We start from the raw sequence: 20,057 nt of genomic DNA, 5'->3' as shown, positions 1-20,057 counted from the left end.
GCCCACTGCAGACACTCCAGAAAGCCTTTTTGAAAGATTTTGCAATATTGTTGTTTATTGAGTACACATTGAGTTCATAGTTCTTCACTAAATGATGTGGAGGTTCACCAAGATTAGATGTAGTCGCTGACCTTTTCAGCCAATCAGTCAACTGACAAATATTGACGGAGGGCCTATTATTTGCTGTACACTAGGAGAGGAATTGTGGAGGCTACAAGATGTAAGAGAAATAGAAATCTAAGTCCCTTTCCGTCGGGGGAGTTTACAGTCTGGCTGGTAAGATGAGACATATGAGTCAGAGACAAATGAATGTAACACACGAAGCACAGAAGACATTTTGAAGGACAGATAGGTTGGATCAATATGGAAGCTTTTATGGAAGAGTAGAAACTGTACTGGACTTTGAAGGATGGGTAGAAGTTAAATAAGCTTGAAGTTCTCAGAGTTATTAAGAAGACAAAGCTCAACACAAGATTTGGGCTAAAGCCCTCTTTCCTTTCCGCCATGCCATCGAGACTGAGGAAGACCCGGAAACTCCGGGGCCACGTGAGCCACGGCCATGGCCGTATCGGTAAACACCGCAAGCATCCAGGAGGACGCGGGAACGCTGGAGGCATGCATCATCACAGGATCAACTTCGACAAATATCATCCAGGTTACTTCGGGAAAGTTGGTATGAGGCATTACCACTTAAAGAGGAACCAGAGCTTCTGCCCGACTGTCAACCTGGATAAACTGTGGACACTGGTCAGTGAGCAGACCCGGGTCAACGCTGCCAAGAACAAGACTGGAGTTGCTCCCATCATTGACGTCGTGCGATCGGGCTACTACAAAGTTCTGGGGAAGGGAAAGCTTCCTAAGCAGCCTGTCATCGTGAAAGCCAAATTTTTCAGCAGAAGAGCAGAAGAGAAGATAAAGGGTGTTGGAGGTGCCTGTGTTCTGGTGGCTTGAAGCCATTCAGGGAGGCCAATTAAATGCTAACATTTTCCAGGTGAAAAAAAAAAGATTTGGGCTAAAGACCAAAGAGAACAGTATCCAGGCAGGAAGAGGCAGTTTACACTCGATCTCAGGTCTAGAAGCCACAGAGGAAGGCAATTTCTACCAGCAGGCTAGTGAGCAGTTAGCACCATTCTAAACCCTCCCCACTGCACCTCTTTGGGTCTCCCTCCTACCCTTCCAGTCTTTCCTCTTTCCATGTTCAGGCAAAATACAGATTGAATTTTTCATTTCTTATGGCCATGTTAAAAATCTGAACTCAAAATCCAAACAACCCAGGTTCAAGTCCTGACTTTTCTACTTTCTACCTGGGTGGTTTGAAGAAAACTGTTTAATGTTTATCTTATTATTGTCTGCTGATATAAAAATAGTACTTTTGTTATATCATTTTGAGGATTAGCTGAGTTAAAAAATATTTGAAATGCCTACAATAATGCCTGCCACCTATTAGAAGACGGTTGGTTCAATGTGACATTACTTTCCTGTCACTTGATAAGTAATTACATAATTAACAGACACCTGTTTGGGAGCTGAAAGCCATATTCTGGCCGGCTAAAGGCCTAAGGCTTTAGCAACCCCCATAAACATACATAGTTTATCCACGCAATTAAGTCATGAGGTTCTTTCTCAGACAGTCCATATCCTTAGGTGATCCAGAGATGCTCTGGTGAGGTAAATAGATTGACCAACTTCCGTAGACAAGTCGAACATTTCAAAAGCACTTTGTCAACAAAGAGAGGGGATTGACAATTTTCAGAAGGGATTTAGTTGAAGCTAGAGACCACCTTCAGGGAGGTGCCAGGTGAAATTAGGGTTAGATGAACTTAATAAGAAAGAGAAACATCCAGAGTAACAGGCAGCTGGATGGGAGACTGTGTGAAGAGAAGGGGCTCCATAGAAGGCTGCTAATCTCCAAACCCAGGTTCTCTTGGGTCCCAGATCATGCACCCGAGTGCGCTTCATTTTGTTCTCATCCTTGCATTAACTCTCTTTTCTTTCTTTCTTTTTTGGTTTTTCAAGACAAGGTTTCTCTGTAGCTTTGGAGCCTGTCCTGGAACTAGCTCTTGTAGACCAGGCTGGTCTCGAACTCACAGAGATCCGCCTGCCTCTGCCTCCCGAGCATTAACTCTCTTTTCATACCCAGACCCACTACCCTCTCTCTGCTCCTGAGGATACAAGCACCCCAAATCCCAGAGTTTTTGATTTGCCATTTCCTTCAGATAGTCAGAGAGAGAGAGAGAGAGAGAGAGAGAGAGAGAGAGAGAGAGAGAGAGAGAGAGAGAGAGATTATGTCATTATGATTGCCCAACACCGAAATGAGATTTTGAAATCTTTCAGAAGAAGAAAAGTCCGGGGACAGGAAGATGGATAGGTATCTGTTTAAGAGATAATGCTGCCTGCAGGCAAGATGGCACGTGAGTGAAACTCCTTATAATTTAGAGATTTTAAATTGAGATTTCTTATTTTTCTCTAGTCCTTGTTCCTCAAGTCAAGGAAACTCAATAGAGAGGGCAACTTGTGTATGTGTGTACTTTCCAGAGGATAATTGTGCTTTGCTTGACATCACTTGGTAACTCAGCCTCCCAGGAAAAAGTAAAAAAGGTATACATGTCTGTGTGTCTTTGGGTATGTATGGGACACAGCTGCTAAGAGCTGTCATCATCTTATTTATTACAACAAAGGGTTTAATTAGTTTAGTGCCCTTTACTCTCCTCTTTCTACCCCATAAAATTTTTCTCTGAGAAAAAGACCATGCTAGCCAGACATGATGGTACATGCTCATCATCCCAGCACTTGGAAGGCTGGGACAGGAGGACATGCGTTTGAGGCTGGCCTGGACTACATACTGAGATCCCTTCTCAACACCACCACCAACTCTCTCTCTCTCTCTCTCTCTCTCTCTCTCTCTCTCTCTCTCTCTCTCTCTCTCTCTCTCTCTCTCTCTCACACACACACACACACACACACACACACACACACACATAACCCAATAAATGTAACAGGAAGAAAGACAATGTAAGTTTCTCTTCTGCCTGGGAGTAGGGCTTCAGCCTTTCCCTTCAGCCAGCATGTGATTCCTGGGAAATTTTTAATTCTTTGGGATCTATTTTTCAGCAGTCTGATAGCACAAACATCCAGCCTGGCCTTGAACTCCTGAGATCCACCTGCCTCTGCCTCCCGAGTGCTGAGATTAAAGGGATGCACAAACTTTGCCTGGCTTATCCATGTTTTTAGACCTTAAGGAGTTTGGGGCAATAAACTAGTCTTGGTGTGAAAAATTTATGAAGAATGAATGTTCCCTAATATTAAGAACAGTATCAGAAAGAGATTCCATATGGTTCTGACAACATATTAGGCCACTTTATTTTTGACAGAGTGGAGCCAAGGCAATGATGGGGTCTGTCATGGATGGGACCACGCCTTGACAGCAACTGCTTAGTTATATACATCCCAAGTTGGTACCCTGAAGACAGACCTGAGGAGTTCAGCAAGAAAAGACTATGGATCAGCTATTTATATCTCATCATGAGTTTAACTTACATAATTGTCCTAGGGTTATGTGATTTTTAAGCCTTATCTTTTTGCTCACTTACACATTCCAATTTTCACTGTCTATGAAACCATTCTCTTCAGCTGCTTAACATGTCCCAATCTGTTCTATCTTTATAAAAGGAACAACACTGGATAACTCAGCTGTGCCTCCCAAGAAAAACAAAACAAAACAAAAAAAATGGTGTATGTCAGTGGCACATGTCTGGATCTCAGCATTTTGCAAGTGAAAGTAGCAGGGTCAGTTCAAGGCCAGCTCTGGCTACCTGGGGAATTTGAAGCCAGCCTGGAGTACAGGAGACTGTCTCAGAAAGAAAATCAAACAAAAACAAAACAAATCCCCAAACACCACCACCTTTCAGAAAACCCAAACTAAACAACAGCAACAAAAGCAAAAAAAAAAACCCCATTGCCCTTTGATAATATGTCATTCCTAGCTTTTGGCAATGCATGGCTCTCCAGCTACCCCACTTCTTTCTTGGAAAAGCTTTTTGAGAAACTTTTTCCACAAAATGTCATTCCTTCTCTTTTGATATAGTTCTCAGGCCTTGTTATCTGGCGTCTACTCCCAGTTCTCTATAGAACTGCTGTTTTTTAGGTAATTGTCAAACCGGGTGGACATTCTCAGGGCTTATCTTATTTGACCTTTCTACTGGAGCAAATATTGCTAAACACCTAGTCGCTCCTTCTGGGTACTTTTTCATCCCTCGCCTTCAGATGGTTATCATCTGGTACTTCTCTTGACCACTCGCTCCTTCCTTGTTTCTTCACAAGCTTTTATTCCTGTGCCTGCTTGCCCTAGAATGTTTTTTTTTTCCAGATGAGAATAGTTTCGTTTTCTGATAAAGAAAAAAAAGGAATATAGGCCAAAGTCACAGCTCAGTAGTAGAGAGCTTCCTAGGATGCTTGAAGTCCTAGGTTGAATCATTAGTGCAATATATAAATATATATGTATTTGTATTATAATGGAAAGGTAAAATTATAAAAACACATTTATTATATATATATATGATCTCTAGTATTATAAAAACAAAAATAATAAACAAGGAATATAAGAAGTCTATTTGTTAAAAAAAAGTCAGGTCCCAGGGCCTAAAGTGTTTGCTAAGTAGCAAATCACTATCTACCTCGTACAAAGCTCTGCCTTTCATTCTCACCCCACTTCCCGATCAGATCCTTTATCTTCCAGAAAATTAGACATAAGCATGAAGTCCAACTGAAATCCCACTACCCTGAATTTACTACTGTTGGTTTTGTGTATATCCTTTTAGACTATAACTTTATTATGTAGGAGTTGGAGTGGCTGGGAGCACTTGCTCTTGCAGAGGACCTGGGCTTGATTCCCAGTACCCACATGGTGGCTCACAGCCATCTGTAACTCCAGTTCCAGGGGATCGCGTGTCCTCAGCTACACATACATAACACACACTATAAAGTATAACATTCATACGTATACAATTTTAAAGATCAAAAAATTATGATGTATATTAACATATACTACAAATGATATTATACTATGACATTTTTACCAGCGTTTCTCACTTTCAGAGACGTTTCTTTGAGACAAGTTCTCACTCTGTGATCCAGGCTACCCTGGTCTGTAACTTGGTGCAATCAATCCTCCTGTCTCTGCCCCCGAAGTGGTGGTATTACAGACGTCCACCACTCTGCTTGGATTTTTCTCATTCTGTGTGTGTGGAGGTGTGCACATACTTATGCCTGTGGCCGACATCCTCTGTCATTTTTCTACCTTATCTTTCAAGATTTATTTTGCTTTTATGTGTATAAGTGTTTTACCAGTACGGAAGTTCACCATGTACATGCAGTGTCCATGGATGCGAGAAGATGACACACGACGTCCAGACACTGGATTTACAGATGCTTGTGAACTGCCATGTGGGCCATGGGAACCAAACCCTGGTCCTCTGCAAGAGTAGCAACTGCTCTTAACCACTGAGCCTTCTCTTTAAGTGCCCTCCTTATATTTTAGGGTATGTCATTCCATATCACCAAGCATGGGACATTATTTTGCTTCGAGGTGTTGGGGATTAAGCACAGGGGCTCACACATGCGTAGCACATACTCTGCCACTGGATTATACCCTTTGGCCCAGACTCAGACTCCGGCTTATCTTCAGCCATCATAACACTTTTTTGTTGCTGTTGTTTGTTTTGAGACAGGGTGTTACCACGTAGCACAAACTGATCTAGACCTCTCTATGTAGACCAAATTGTCCTCAAATTTACAGGAAGCCTCTTGCCTCTACCTCTCAAGAGCTGAGATTAAAGGTGTGCACCACCAAACACGGCCGTCTTTTTTTTTTTTTTTTTTTTTTTGAGGCAAGGCTGATTTTGAACGATTTAAAAATTTAAATATATATACATATATGTATATGTATATTTTGGCTTTTCGAAACAGGGTTTCTCTGTAGCTTTGGATGATGATCCCTAAGTCTCTATCTGCACTGTATTCTGATGATCCCTAAGTCTCTAGCTCTAACACTCATCATGCCCTCAAGCACCAGGCAAGGATTTTCAGCTGCCAGCTGGACATCGACACCTGCATGTCTTCTAAACAACTTTGATTTATTTTAACCGAACTCATTTCTCTCCTCCTCAGTGTACTCCTCTTTCTGCAATTCCAATGTTGATTGATGGTGCCTGGTCAGAAAACCAGGGGCCATTTTCAAGTCCCTCCCTCTCCTCCCTCTCCAAATAGTAACAATAGTGAATAGTTACCAAACAACTACTTTGTGCACACGGAAGATCTCATTTCATTCAAAAGTCTCACAACAGCTGCAAAGGTAGCTTTTAGTTTTATTTCCATTGTACAGTTAAGGAAAACTTTGTACAAGTTTTACACAGGTTACACAGATAGGGAGCAGGGATTTAAACCTAGTCAGTCTCAATCATGGTCCACACATTTAATTTACTATACTGTATCATCACCATATCTAATACAAACCCTAATTCATTCTCCCACAGTTTTTTATATGTATGTGCATGTGCCCGCTTCTCTGTATGTGCACCACGCAGGTGCCCTCGGACAGGAAGAAGACCTCAGAACTCCTGGAGCTCAAGCTAGCCCAAATTGTGAGCTACCCAATGTGGATGCTGGGAACGGAATCCAAGTCTTTTTTGCTCTTAACCACTGAGCCATCTCTCTAGCCCTCCCCACTTGTTGTCGGTTCCTTCACAGTTAGTCACATTCAACTTAAATACATTTTCCCACGTTACTCGCAAAATAGTCTCTCTTGAAAAAATAGGATCATACCCTTCTTATTGCTTTTCTCTTAAGGTTCTTCAGTGGTTCCCTATCACGTATCGTAAAGTCAGAAACACTTTGCTTAATATAGAGGGCTCACTCTCTTCTGCCCATCCCTAGACGCTCTACATCTCAAAACATTTCCATTACACAATCTGAATTGGTGATAATTGCCTAAAAATACTGTAGAGTGTCTTCCTGTGATGGCTTTAAATATGTTATTTCCTGTGCCAGAAATTGCCTTTCCCCATTTCCACTATTTCTCTGTTATGCCCTTAAAAGTTTTTTTAAAAGATTAAAATTTTTGATGTATATGAGTATTGCAGCACAATCGTGCCTGGTGCACAAGGAGCTGGAAGAGGCCAGTGGAGCTCCTGGAATTGGACTCGTGAGCCACTTTGTAAGTGCTGGGAATCAAAGTCAGGTCCTCTGCAAGAGCAGTCAGTGCTCTTAACTGCTGGGCTATCTCTCCAGCTCCCATTCTCTATGCCTTTTCGTGTGTTTAACTCTGAAGTGTCCTCCTCTAGGAAGTTTTCCCCAATTTTTGTTTTGTTTTGTTGAAACAGGGTCCCATTATAGCCCAGACTGGTCTCAAACACGCTGTGCAGTAGAGGGCGGCCTTGAATTCCCGAAGCGCTCGTCTTTGCGCAGTTGCTGGGCTCCTAGGCATGTACCACCACGTCCAGTGCGGTCACACAGCTTCCATCTGCTACTCTGAACGCTTGCTTATGTTTGTCACATTCAGTTTGTTCACTTGATTTTGCTTAGAAAGTTAACTCTCGGTTGGCCGTGGTGGTGCACACCTTTAATCCCAGCACTCAGAAGTCAGAGGCAGGCAGGTCTCTGAGTTTGATGCCAGCCTGGTCTACAAAGCCAGTTCCAGGACAGCCAGGGCTTTGTAGAGAAACCCCATGTCCACAAAACAAAACAAAAAACAAAAAAACCCAAAACAACCCAAAAATCCAGTGCTTGGTACTTAAGCAGTTTATAGATATCAGTTATATTGAATTAAATAACTTAATTGTCAAACTGTAAGCCCTTGTGCTTTGTTGAAAGAATTCAGTCATCAGTGATAAGAGATTGTTTTTTTTAGGAGGTTAGGTGAAGGGTGAAGGGAAGATGTCCTAAAATTCCCACTTGTCTACTCCTTAACATGGGACATGTAGGGTCTGGAGAGATGGCTCAGTGGTTAAGAGCACTGGCTTCTCTTGCAGAGGACCCAGTTTGATTTCCGGCACCCACATAGTGGTTCAGAACTATCTGTAACTTAAGATCCAGCAATCTGACATTCTCTTCTGGACTCCTCGGGCATTGCATGCACATGGTTCATGGCCATAAATGTAGACAAAATATGTAGACACATAAAATACTTATTTAAACATTAAAATAATAATAAAATAAATAATCTTTTAAAAACATGGGAAATGTTTTGATACCAGCCTGATGTACAGAGTTAGTTCCAGAACAGCTAGGACTATTACATACAGAAACCCTGTCTCGAACCCCCCCCAACTCCCAAAATGTGGGACATATATAAATCAGTCTTAAAAATGTTTATTTAAGGACTGGGGATATAGCTTATTTGGTAGACTTTGGATCTGATCTCCAGCACTGCAGAAAACTGGGTCTAATGGAGTATTCTGTAATCCCAGCATTTGGGAGGTACAAGCAGGAGGGCCAGAAGTTCAAAGTCATTTTCAGACACAAAGCAAGTTTTAAACCAGCCTGGAATACATAAGACAATGTTTCAGAACTATAAAAACAACCACAAATACCATTTCTAGCTGGACATGGTGACAGAGACCAGTAACACCGGGATTCAAGAGGCATCGGCAGGAGCATTGCTGCAAGTTTGAGGCTAGCTTGGCTTACATAGCAAGTTCCTGGCCAGCTGGGATAAATATAAGACACTGTCTCAGCATGCACTTATGTGCAAATGCATTTTCCACACACGTATATATGTTTTTCTAGAGATGTTCTCATGTAGACACATATCTTCATCATAGGTCGCTAGCAAGCTCAGAGCATAGCCAAGTATGGATGGGGTTCTTCAGAATATAGACAGAAGTTAATGAAATAAGCATCCTAAAATAAATGAGTACACCTGGAATTAGTTGAATTAGTTGTTATGTAGCAACATGTGGAGAATGAAGATACACTCACTATTCCTGAAAAGCAAGAACCTGAAATCATTACTGTTTTCCCAATTCGAGTTTGCTGCTTCCCTGGCACCATATTGTATTGCTTGCTGAATGTTCAATTGTGTGTCGCTTGAACTGAAACTATCAGTGGCACAAGCAGTGGGGCTGCATTCTACGTTTTTGGTACTGTTGTTGGAACCCCACCTTCTATTTTCATGGAAAATCCGTACTTATTCAGGACCTGGGGTTCCAGCCTATCACTTTAGGATAATAGCTCGCGGGGCAGTGCCCACTGCTGATTGATGCACGGGATGAGACAATTTCTGGGATTGAGGAACACAGATTGGCGGAGTCTGCGTGTGGTGCTTCTCCAAGTATTGGACAGGGAGTATTAGAGATGCAGGTTCCGGGGCAGCTGCCAGTCCCACCCGGAAGTCTGAATGACGCTTTCACCATAAAGTATAAGCCCTAGTCAGCATGGCGGCTACTCAGGGCGACGGGCCCGAAAGTCGGGCGGTGTGTGCGTGCGCGCATGCGTGTGCGCGTGCGCGTCGCCGCCGTCTGTGGGTTGGCTGATTATTTTGCAAGCGGGAGGGGCCGTGCGCGCTCTTGCCTCAGGCCTCTGTCCCCCACCCCCTTCGCCGGTACCGGTCTCTTCTTCGGAAAGATGTCGGACACGGCCGTGGCTGACACTCGGCGCCTTAACTCGAAGCCTCAGGACCTGACCGATGCTTACGGGCCGCCAAGTAACTTCCTGGAGATAGACATCTTTAATCCACAGACGGTGGGCGTGGGCCGCGCGCGCTTCACCACCTATGAGGTTCGCATGCGGGTGAGTCACGGGGTGAGGGAGACAGCTGAAGGAGGACGACCCGGCAGGGGAGGGGGTATGGGGGACGACTAACGGCGGGCAAGCTTGGAGGGGGTCATGTGAGGGTTAGGGCATGAAAGGTTTGGAGAGAGGGCTGCAGACTCAGTTGTGGCCTGGGGGTACAGAAAACTCCAGAGGGGGACTTTGGGCGGGGGTGGGGGGGGCGGTGAAGGAAAACAAGTACTCACGAGGCAGAAGTGGAGCATGGCTGGACAGGGTGTGGAGGATGGACAAAGATTAGTGAGGAATTCAAATAGATTGGAATCATGATTGACAGAAGGACGAAAGGGGAGGGTGGAAGAAGGCGGGGGGCGGGGGATGGAAAGCCAAGGCGATGTGTCGCTGGGTCCCATAACTAAACTAGGTTATGGAAGTCATTCTGAAGGGGGGGAGGCGGGAAGGCTGGGTTTCTTCCTAATGAGATCTCTCTGGGATGATGGAGTTAAGCAAACCTTTTAGTTCGAGGAAACTCGACCAGAAAAGGAGACAGTGGGCTTGTGAGAGAGAGCAGAAGTAGAAAGGCAACCCCGTGGAGACCAAACGCTTTGTTGACTTTTCTAAGATTTACATCTGGAAGAGAGAAATGTTTTATGTTTAAGTTTCTTAGGTACCACAATGCTGTGTCTTACGTGAAGCCCGGCCCTGCACTGGGATTGGTGGATTGTCAGTTGCTGCTCCCATCCTCTGCTGATCTTTTAGATTTGAAGTATCCAGAATGTTTACTTCAGTTTTTATTGGCTCTCACTTGGCTTTTTTTTTTTTTTTTTTTTTTGGTAAAAGGGTATTTGCCTTTTCTGTCCCTGGTCTGGTCTGTATTTACTTTAATACATGGCATTTCAGAATGGCTCTAGGAATGGCTTCTTCCAGTTTGCACCCTAGGGGACTTTATTCTCTTAGTCCACAGTGCTTAGTCCATAGTGCAAGGATGGAATGTGCAGATAAAGTACATGGTTCATAAGTATTTTTTTCCCAGTTGAAGTGGAACAGGCTATAAAAATTGAGAACCATTATTTATTTTTTTAGTTTTCTTCTCAGTTTAGAGATCCAGGATAGTCTTTGTGAAGAGCATCCCTCTTGAATACCATTGAAGAACCAAGAGGCATATGGTGCTCTCATGTTTTAGAAGAATTGAATGAGAATGTTCTACCTGTGCTTGACATTCTTAGGAAGAAGCGGTCATCTCTAAACTCAGGGGCAGTGATAACAGCATGAGAGCCCTTGTCTTATGGAGACGAGACTATTTGAAATGATCTCTTTGGAGAAGCATGGAATTTACGTTCTTTAAACTATGCTAAAAGAGAAGTGTTAATGGAGGAAGACTTAATTACTCAGGGAACTTAAGTTTAACTTGCTCAGTCAGTATAAAGACTGCTTTTAGGGTTTTGGAGACTTTGTCTAAATGCATGAGAGCCTTAAGGAATAATGAGGAAATCGTTCTCTACTTAGATATTCTGATAACAACAGAGACCATCCATCTAGTCCCTACAATGGGTCAGGCACAAACCAGGCTTTAGTTTCCTTTTTTTCTGTTTTTTTTTTTTTCGAGACAGGGTTTCTCTGTAGCTTTGGAGCCTGTCCTGGAACTAGCTCTTGTAGACCAGGCTGGCCTCGAACTCACAGAGATCCGCCTGCCTCTGCCTCCTGAGTGCTGGGATTAAAGGCGTGCGCCATCACTGCCTGGCTTTTTTTCTTTTTTAAGTTTTTTTTTTTATTCTGAAACAGGGTTTCTCTGTGTAATAACCCTTGCTGTTCTGGAACTCATTCTATAGACCAGGCTGGCCTCCAACTCAGAGATCTGCCTGCCTCTGCCTCCGGAGTGTTGTAATTAAAGTTGTATGTTGCGACACCTAGATAGTTTTTTGTTTGTTTGTTTTTCAACACAGGGTTTCTCTGTGTAGCTTTGGAGCCTGTTCTGGCACTCGCTCTGTTGACCAGGCTGGCCTCAAACTCACAGAGATCTGCCTGCCTCTGCCTCCCAAGTACTGGGATTAAAGGCGTGCACCACCACTGCCTAGCTACGCCTTGGTAGACTTTAGTTTCTGTATACATTTTGAAAAAGTAGAAATTAGAAAACCTGTAGTTTAAGTAATTTTCCCAAGTGCATATAACAGTGTCAGATAGGGGCTGGGATTTGAAACCAAGTCTCTAACTCCAAAGTCCATGTTCTTTGCGCTACTTTGTTAAGGCTTAGTTGCAAAACTTAGTATGCAGAGTGTACCTAGAGCTTTTTCAGCAGCCCCTTCCACAGTTCTAGTTGTATAATGTGGTGGTTCGTCATTCTGTGAGTTTCAGTTGATTTGAGGCTTCCACTCTTGTATTGAACTCTGGTTTTTGGAAAAATCTATAAAATCATTTGTATTTATTTTTCTGGTGCCAGGGATTTAATTCAGGCCTCATGCATGCCGAGGACACACTCTTCCATTGATCTACACCTTTAGCTCTGTATAATAAGTATTGATGAAGCTATTCTCTTTAATTTTATTCAGGAATGGATCCCGCTTGCCTGAGGAGTCTGGAGAGGTGCTATGGTGGTCCTCACATCCTTATACATGTTCATATGGATGTTTCTTTTTTTCCCCTGAGACAGGGTTTCTCTGTGTTGCCCTGACTGTCCTGGAATGCATTTTGTAGACCAGGTTGGCCTCAAACTCAAGAGATTTGGCTGCCTTTTCCTCCTCAATTGCTGGGGTTAAAGGTGTGCGCCACTGCACCTGGCTCATATGGATGTGTCATTGTGGGCTTGATTTTTGTGTTTTTTCCTCTCCTTTCACTGTATTTTGTGTTGAACAGAACCCTCAAACCCTCAATATCCTGTATTATACAATTCCTGCTTCCTCATATGATTCGTAGTTTGCAGCCCAGGCACTAAACTACATAGAAGCTGTTTTCTTAGAAGGCTAGGTGCTGAGATGGAAGGACAGTATTTTCATCATCCTTTGGGGGAAAGGAAAGAATAGGTTTTTTGTTTTTAGTTAAGCATAGTTCATAAAAATGACAGTTTTTAAAATTAAAAAACTTTAAAATTTTTTTTTATTTTATGTGTATGAGTGTTTTACTTAAACATATATCTGTGTATCATGTGCATCCTGGAACTGGAGTTACAGACAGTTGTCAGCCAACACATGGGTGCTGGGAATTGAACCCGCGTCCTCTGGAAGAACAAGTGATCTTAAACACTGAACCATCTTTCCAGCCCCTTAATTTTTTTTTTTTTGATTTCTCTGTATAGCTTTGGAGCCTGTCCTGAAACTCATTCTGTCGACCAGGCTGGCCTTGAACTCACAGAGATCTGCCTGCCTGTGCCTCCTGAGTGCTGGGATTAAAGGCATGCGCCACCACTGCCTGGCCCCTTTAAATTTTTCAAATTACATCTGTATGTATTTATTTTGTGTTCAGAGGAAGGGTTGCAGCACATGTCAGAGGACAACTTGCAGGACTTGGTTCTCTCCTACCATATAGGCCCTAGAGCTGGAACTTGGGGTGTCAGATTTAGATGCAAGCACCTTTACTTGCCCAGTTATCTCACTAGCCTCGAGTTTTTATTTATTCTTTTGTTGTTTTCTGAGTTTCATGTAGCCTAGGCTGGCCTAAAACTCAATGTGTAGCTGAGGATGACTTTGAACTACGGACCCTCCTATTTCCACTTAGCCATCCTGTTAAGTTACTTGTTTCTTCCTTTTTTAAAAAAATTAAATAAAATTTTTTTGTTTCTTTATTAAGATTTTTTAGTACAATCTTTTCTCATTTTACATAGCTTTCCCCATTCCCACTCCCTCCCCTCCTCCTGCCCCGCCCTTTCCCTTGTTTCTTCCTTTTTTAAAAATAGTTTTGTTCTTTGAGAATTTCATCCAATACATTTTGATATTGTTCACTCCTACTCTCCTCCTAATTTCTTCCTGATCCATCTTTACCTCCCTCTCTCTCCAACTTTGAATCGCTTTTAAAAACCAAACCAAACCATTGCGTTGACCATATACTTCTGGGTACAGGGCCATCCACTGGAGGGAGCATTGTGGGCATACCTGGGGCCACAGTGTAAAGAAAGCTGACTCTCTGTCATTTTGTTTATTCTTTTAAAGAATTGTTTAGATGACAAAATGTTATGTATAGCAGACTCCATGTAAACCTATTGATATTTCTTGAACCTTGAAGATTTTGGGTAGAGTTGGAGCTAATGTCAGCTGGCCAGTTATTGGCTGGGGAGGTGACTTCAGGATTTGTGGACTGTAAAAAATAATGTAGTAAGGACCATGTGAAGCTCTACCAGATGCTCTTTTTTTGTTGTTGTTTGTTTGTTTTTCGAGACAGGGTTTCACTGTAGTTTTGGAGCCTGTCCTGGAACTAGCTCTTGTAGACCAGGCTGGTCTCAAACTCAGAGATTGGCCTGCTTCTACCTCCCGAGTGCTGGGATTAAAGGCATGCACCACCACCGTCCAGTTCATGTTGTTGATCTTAAGATCATCACTTAGTCATGTAGACAACATACAGGATGCATAAAACAGTGTGAAGAAAACCTAGTAATGCGATCAGAAGTTCAAGATCATCCTCTGCTGCATAACAAAACGCTTAGAAATGGGGATGTGGGTGTGTTTCAGTTGGTATGTATTTGCCTAGCATGTATATAGCCCTGGGTTTGATGCCCAGCACTGCATGAACTGGGTATGGTAGTACGCACCTGTAATTTCATGAGGAGGCAGGAAGACAAAAGTTCAAGGTTATCCTTGGAGATGTAGGGAGTTTGAAGCCAGCCTATGCTACAGACAGGGTCTCAAGTAAAGTGTAACAGGGAGGAGGTAGACCATAATATACCCAGCTGGTATTATCAGGAAAATTTTTCTGAATGAAGTGAGGTAGGACTTATAGGAAAGATTGGGATAAAAAGGCAGAGGAAAGCATGCCTTGGAAGTCTAGAGAATGATCTGAAATAGCTGTACTTTTGATTTTGAATGAGTGAGTTTAATTGTGTGGCAAGTCAGAGTAAAGGAATAAATAGCAAGAGATAGACAGCAAAACATTATCAAGTTAGGTACTCAACCAGCAGAAATTGACTGGGGAAGCACATTTAAGGCAGCCAGCTGGAGTTCCTCAGAGAGTCCCAGACTGTAGAGTGTCACCTCAGGTGAGGCTTACAAGTAGAAGGACAAATAGCAACAAAAACCATCAAATAGCATCGTCAAATCAGGCACCCTTAAGGTCCAGCAGAAACTGTCCAGGGAAGTTAGGCAGTCAGCTGGAGTTCCTGATTGAGCTTTCTCTCCATGGCTGAGCTTCTCATGACTGAGCTTCAGCTCCTCATTCCCACTGCAGGCATTTTTATATCATAGGGTAGTAAACATCTGTTGGAAATGCTTTACCTTCTAGTTGTTCCCAAAGACTTCTCTCCATATCATAGAGATAGGAAGGGAAGCACATCTCCAGACAGGGGGGCCTTAGAGGACAGTCTAAGACAACACTTGATTTACCAATATAATTACATTAGAACATGACTGTAAGTCTTCTCTGTAAGACAAATTTTAAGTGGCAAAGAATTTTATGTGTGTGCTTATGGGGTGGAACCAAGAGCCTTGGGCATGCTAGTCAAGTGCTCCTACCACTGAGCTATATATACCATTCAGCCCCAGCAAGGGACTTCTGATCCCCAACTATGGTAAGATTGGGTATGGTAAGGCTTAATATATACTTCGTGGTGTTTTGGAAAAACTTCAGGTATGTGGTCCATAGGTTCAATTTTTCTTTTTTGTGATACTGAGAGTCAAACCCTGGTGCTCATATGGAATAGGTAAGTGACCTACCACTGAGTTATATCCTCAGTCCCAGAGGAACTGTTTCTTCATTGAGACTTCCAGTGGTTCTGACAGGTGGGCCCCACAGGTTTGTTGAATAGAACTTATTGCCTGTTTTCAATTTGGTTGGTTTATATTTTTGCAATAGTGTCACCATGTTGCCTAGGCTGATCTGGCATTCCCTATGTGTCTTAGGTTAACCTCAAACTGCTGATCCTCCTGCCTCAGCCTCTTGAGTGTTAAAAGTGCATGCCACAACACCTAGCTTCTCTTCATTCTTTCTTTCTTCCCTATAGACAAACCTACCCATCTTCAAGCTGAAAGAATCATGTGTACGGCGACGCTACAGTGACTTTGAGTGGCTGAAAAATGAGCTGGAGCGAGATAGTAAGGTATAGCTCATCCCCAACCTAGAACCATTGGAGTAGGCAATCTGTATAGGCTCGGAGTGTATAAGATCACAGCTCATAAAGTCTTGAAGTAGGTAGGAAGGGTGAACACATTCTTATAGATGTAATCACAATATATTGGTTCCTTTGAAACTTAGAGGTTTAGGGCAGAGTTTTGTTATTTTTTTTCTTGTTTTCAGTACTGTTTCTTTTTGTAGCCCTGGCTATCCTGGAGCTAGCTCTGTAAACCAGGCTAGCCTTGAACTCAGAGATCCATCTATCTCTCAAATGCTGGGATTAAAGGCCTACACCATCACTGCTTGGATGACTGTATTATTTTTAAATGTGTGTGTGTGTGTGTGTTGTGTATGGTGTAAGGGCACACATAGTACCTACAGGCCAGAGGAGTAAATTGTGTATCCTGCTTCACACATTTTAGACAGGATTTCTCACTGAATTTGGAACTAGGCCGGCAGTCTCCAGCAATCCTCCTGTCTCTACCCTCTCCCCCAACCGGACTTTTTGGTTTGGGTCCTGGAGTCCTTATTCGTGTCCTCATGCTTGTGTAGCCAGTGTTCTTACCCGATGAGCCATCTCTTCAGCCCCATAAACAATAGTTTTTAACTATTGTTTTGTTTTGTAGTTTGTAAAGTTAATAAACTTCTATAAATGCAAAAATATGTCAAGAAAAGCTTAGCTGAATGCTTGGATGGTGCTAGATTGTTGAGGAAAGTGAAGAGTGCTTGAAGTTTATTTCCTTTCTTTTGAGATGGTAAATCTGTCTTACAGAAATCAAGTTGATCCATATGAGCCATCCTTACTGTTCTAAGGCCTTAGCTGAACCTAGGTATGGTGGATCCCAGGCCCAAAAGAATTAAGATACACAGTTTCCCTGGCAGGCCAAGCCAGGAGGATCAGAAGTTCAAGGTCATCCTTAGGTACATAGACAGTTTGAGGCCACCTTGCAGCCATGGGTCTCGGGGAAAAGGAGGGAGACAGAGAGTAAGGGAGAGAAGGAGGGAAGGAGGGGGGAGGGAGGGAGAGAGAGAGAACCCTTTACCATCTCATTTGCTTTTTTCTTTCTTGCCCTCTTCAACTGGGCTGCTATTTGACTGCAGATTGTAGTACCACCACTGCCTGGGAAAGCCTTGAAGCGGCAGCTCCCTTTCCGAGGAGATGAAGGGATCTTTGAGGAATCTTTCATTGAAGAAAGGAGGCAGGGCCTTGAACAGTTTATTAACAAGTAAGTCAATTTCCTGGCTGCTCTGTTTACTGTGTTTGTCATCATGAAATCTCTCTCCCCTTTCTCCCCTGCCCACTTTTCTCCCCTCCCCCTTCCTTCTTTGTTCCATATTGTCCTCTTTCCCTTTTTGCTGGGGATTGATTCCAGGGCCTTGTATATGCTAGGCAAGCACCTCTAAGCTGATATACTCCCAGCCCATCTTTCTATATTTTTTCTTTGTCTTTTTGTAATAGGTAATATGATGTAGTGAGCAAACTGGATAATAAAACTCTGATCCTGTATGTCTCAAGGCCTGAGAGTGTAATGCATGTTAACCCTTTTAACTAGAATTTCCCTACACTGTCCTTCTGTTCCATTTCCCTTCTATAATATTAAGGTTTAGGTCATATTCCACTGCTGTCCTCTAGAGTCTCAAACCTAAGGGCTGACCATGCCCTTTGTCCTCTCTTCACATTTCTATTTCCCTGCCAATTCTTTATGATTCCAGAAACTACTCATAACCATTTTGGTCTCTTTATAGAATTGCTGGGCACCCACTGGCTCAGAATGAACGCTGTCTACACATGTTCCTGCAGGAGGAGGCAATTGATAGGAACTACGTCCCTGGGAAGGTGCGCCAGTAGGAGTCCCTCTCACCACTTGCCCTCAACTTTACCTGCTGAAATGACATTGGTTTTTACACTAAGCCTCTCTCTCTTTTTGATCTGAAGTTGGCTACCCATCCCCTGGCCTGATAGACTGTCTTGCATTGTGCCCCTTGGTACCAGACTAAACCATGTGGGCACTCTGCTAGTATCTCTTCTCTGAAGAGAGGTGGGAAACCACAGGCAGATGCTCTTTGCTTGGGGTTGGGGTGGGGGAGGGATTGGAGTGGAAGGCAATTTTTGGGCATTTTACCCATGTCACAAGGCTAACCTTGGGGGGTGGGGGGTTTATGCTGGTGAAGCACTGGGATATATTACTGATGCTGCAAGTCTAGGGGCTTTTTCTTATTCTTAGGTTTCACAAGGAACACTGAACAGGGAGAATCTCTGCTTTTCCTACCTGCATGACAATTTTCCTTTTGGGGGGGAAGGTAGTAGAGGCCCAAAACTTGTTTTTCTAAGCCTGTTCCCAGTTTTCTCAGCAATTTTTTGGTTGTTTTTTCTCCCTTGTTGTTTTTCATGGCAGTAATCCTCTTAGAGTTTAAGCAGTCCAATATGTGGAGCAGGGTGTATGGGTATTATGGGCCCATCATCATGGTTACTGCAAAGTCAAGAAAGCCATAGGGTAGTAGGCTGCTCCTGTTGCCTAGCCCCTAGCCCTTCATGGCTCCTTACTCTGACTGTCTACATTTTGCTCACTAGCTAATGAGTCAGTATGGGCCAGCAGTTCTCCCTCCTCAACCCTTGTGAATTTATGGGTTAGTTTTGTGGGTTTTGAGGAATAAGAGCAACTTACCACTGCCAGGTGACTTCTTGAATGGTGGGGGGGTCATGTTCTAGGTTTCTCTATGTAGTAAGGAAGAGCAACATCACTTTCCTCCTTCCATTCCTCCTTTTCCCATGTCTTTTAGTGCTGTTCCAAAGGCAGAAGCACACATACCACAGTTTCTGGTTTCTCCTAAGCATTTTGAGCTATCGAATGGGGCTCAGAGGCAAGAGTTGTCTGCTGCCTTCCCCGGCTTGGTCACAGGGTTATTGAACTGCCTGCACTTGTTTCCCATGGAACTCCAGTGTTGTTCCCAGAAATGGAAATAGAGCTAGCAGCTAGATAGAGAGTTCCCCAACCTTAGAGGCTAAAGCAGCTTCTTGAGGCTGGCAGCTCTCCTAGGCTATTGTTTGAAAGGTGGTGGTTTGCTGGGACCTGCTGTCTGTCCAAATGGTGGGATGAGAGCAAGTTAACTCTGGTCCTAGGTGAAAGTGGGGACTCGGGTTAGACTCCCTATTGTGGAAGGATTAGTGTTTTCTATGTAAGTCCTTGGGGGGGGGGGAAGGATTGCTGATTCTGATGTGATCCTGGTCAGAGAGATCAGGATTAGATTTTGACATGGGTCTTGGAGCCCATCTCATTGTTGAAGATCCTTGAGATAGCTCTCTAGCTGCTGCACCGCCCATGCTGGGGGCTGAGCAGCCCCTTTCCCACCTCACCAGTGTCCGTGTCTTTGCTGCCTTTTGATTTGTATCCTCTGTTACAGATATTTTTTTAAACATTTCTTCTTTCATTGTGCACAAGTGCTGAGACTCTGAGGCCCCATTTCTGCTGTGTATATATCCTGACTCGGGGCTTTTATTCAGCAAGCTGTTCATTCTTCTGTCAGACAATGTCATATTCAACTCTGTTCATATTAAACCACTGTGAAGCAAGCCTCCGTTTTCCTCCTTAAGTTGTAAATTTACTGTTTCCCAGTGTTGAGTGCATGCTGGGTATTGTGTAGAAGTCATGCAACATGGCCATTGTCCTGAGGTGATGAGTAAACTTTGCATTTATATTACATTACAGAAAAGCAGAATCTGCTTGTAGTAGCCTATGGTTTCTTGTTCCTTACAACTGACTTTGTTACATAGATAATACATCTCCTTCCAGGAAGTAGCCATATAATACCTGTGGTTTAGGTCAGAATTAGCAGATTTTATTTTTACATTTGTGGAGTTTTGCTTATTTGAGTTGAATGTATTTACATTATGTGTGCTTATATATGCATAGTAATCTGTTATAACAAAAACATACATATAGACCCATCCTCTGGTGCACCCACATATCACCAACAAATAGTGTCTTTCATTGTCTTTTTACCTCATTTAATGTTGCTTCATTGTGTTGTTTTTCAAACAGATTTTA

The 20,057-nt window shown here is 43.1% G+C and overlaps 2 protein-coding genes across 2 annotated transcripts; both read left to right on the top strand.

Annotated features, from left to right (window-relative positions):
- Positions 1–498: 498 nt before the first annotated feature.
- On the top strand, positions 499–993 carry LOC119805356 (60S ribosomal protein L27a). Its single transcript, XM_038317318.1, has one exon. The coding sequence runs from the start codon at positions 505–507 to the stop codon at positions 949–951; it is 447 nt and encodes a 148-aa protein (XP_038173246.1). The 5' UTR covers positions 499–504; the 3' UTR covers positions 952–993.
- Positions 994–9,528: 8,535 nt separating this feature from the next.
- Snx12 (sorting nexin 12) lies at positions 9,529–19,582 on the top strand. The gene is made up of 4 exons (XM_038316303.1): positions 9,529–9,783; positions 15,902–15,997; positions 17,113–17,237; positions 17,758–19,582. The coding sequence occupies exons 1-4, from the start codon at positions 9,619–9,621 to the stop codon at positions 17,858–17,860; spliced, it is 489 nt and encodes a 162-aa protein (XP_038172231.1). The 5' UTR covers positions 9,529–9,618; the 3' UTR covers positions 17,861–19,582.
- The last annotated feature ends 475 nt before the right edge of the window (positions 19,583–20,057 follow it).

This window comes from Arvicola amphibius, chromosome X (assembly GCF_903992535.2).
Source record: "Arvicola amphibius chromosome X, mArvAmp1.2, whole genome shotgun sequence".
NCBI classification, from domain to species: Eukaryota; Metazoa; Chordata; class Mammalia; order Rodentia; family Cricetidae; genus Arvicola; species Arvicola amphibius.
The sequence above is the reverse complement of the archived record's forward strand: the minus strand, read 5'-3'. Positions and strand labels throughout refer to the sequence as shown.

Bases quoted from the DNA above. Each gene is read 5' to 3' on its own strand.
- LOC119805356 (XM_038317318.1), top strand. From the start codon at position 505: ATGCCATCGAGACTGAGGAAGACCCGGAAACTCCGGGGCCACGTGAGC.
- Snx12 (XM_038316303.1), top strand. From the start codon at position 9,619: ATGTCGGACACGGCCGTGGCTGACACTCGGCGCCTTAACTCGAAGCCT. The intron at 15,998-17,112 runs GTATAGCTCATC...ATTTGACTGCAG, and splicing joins AGCTGGAGCGAGATAGTAAG to ATTGTAGTACCACCACTGCC. The intron at 17,238-17,757 runs GTAAGTCAATTT...GTCTCTTTATAG, and splicing joins CTTGAACAGTTTATTAACAA to AATTGCTGGGCACCCACTGG.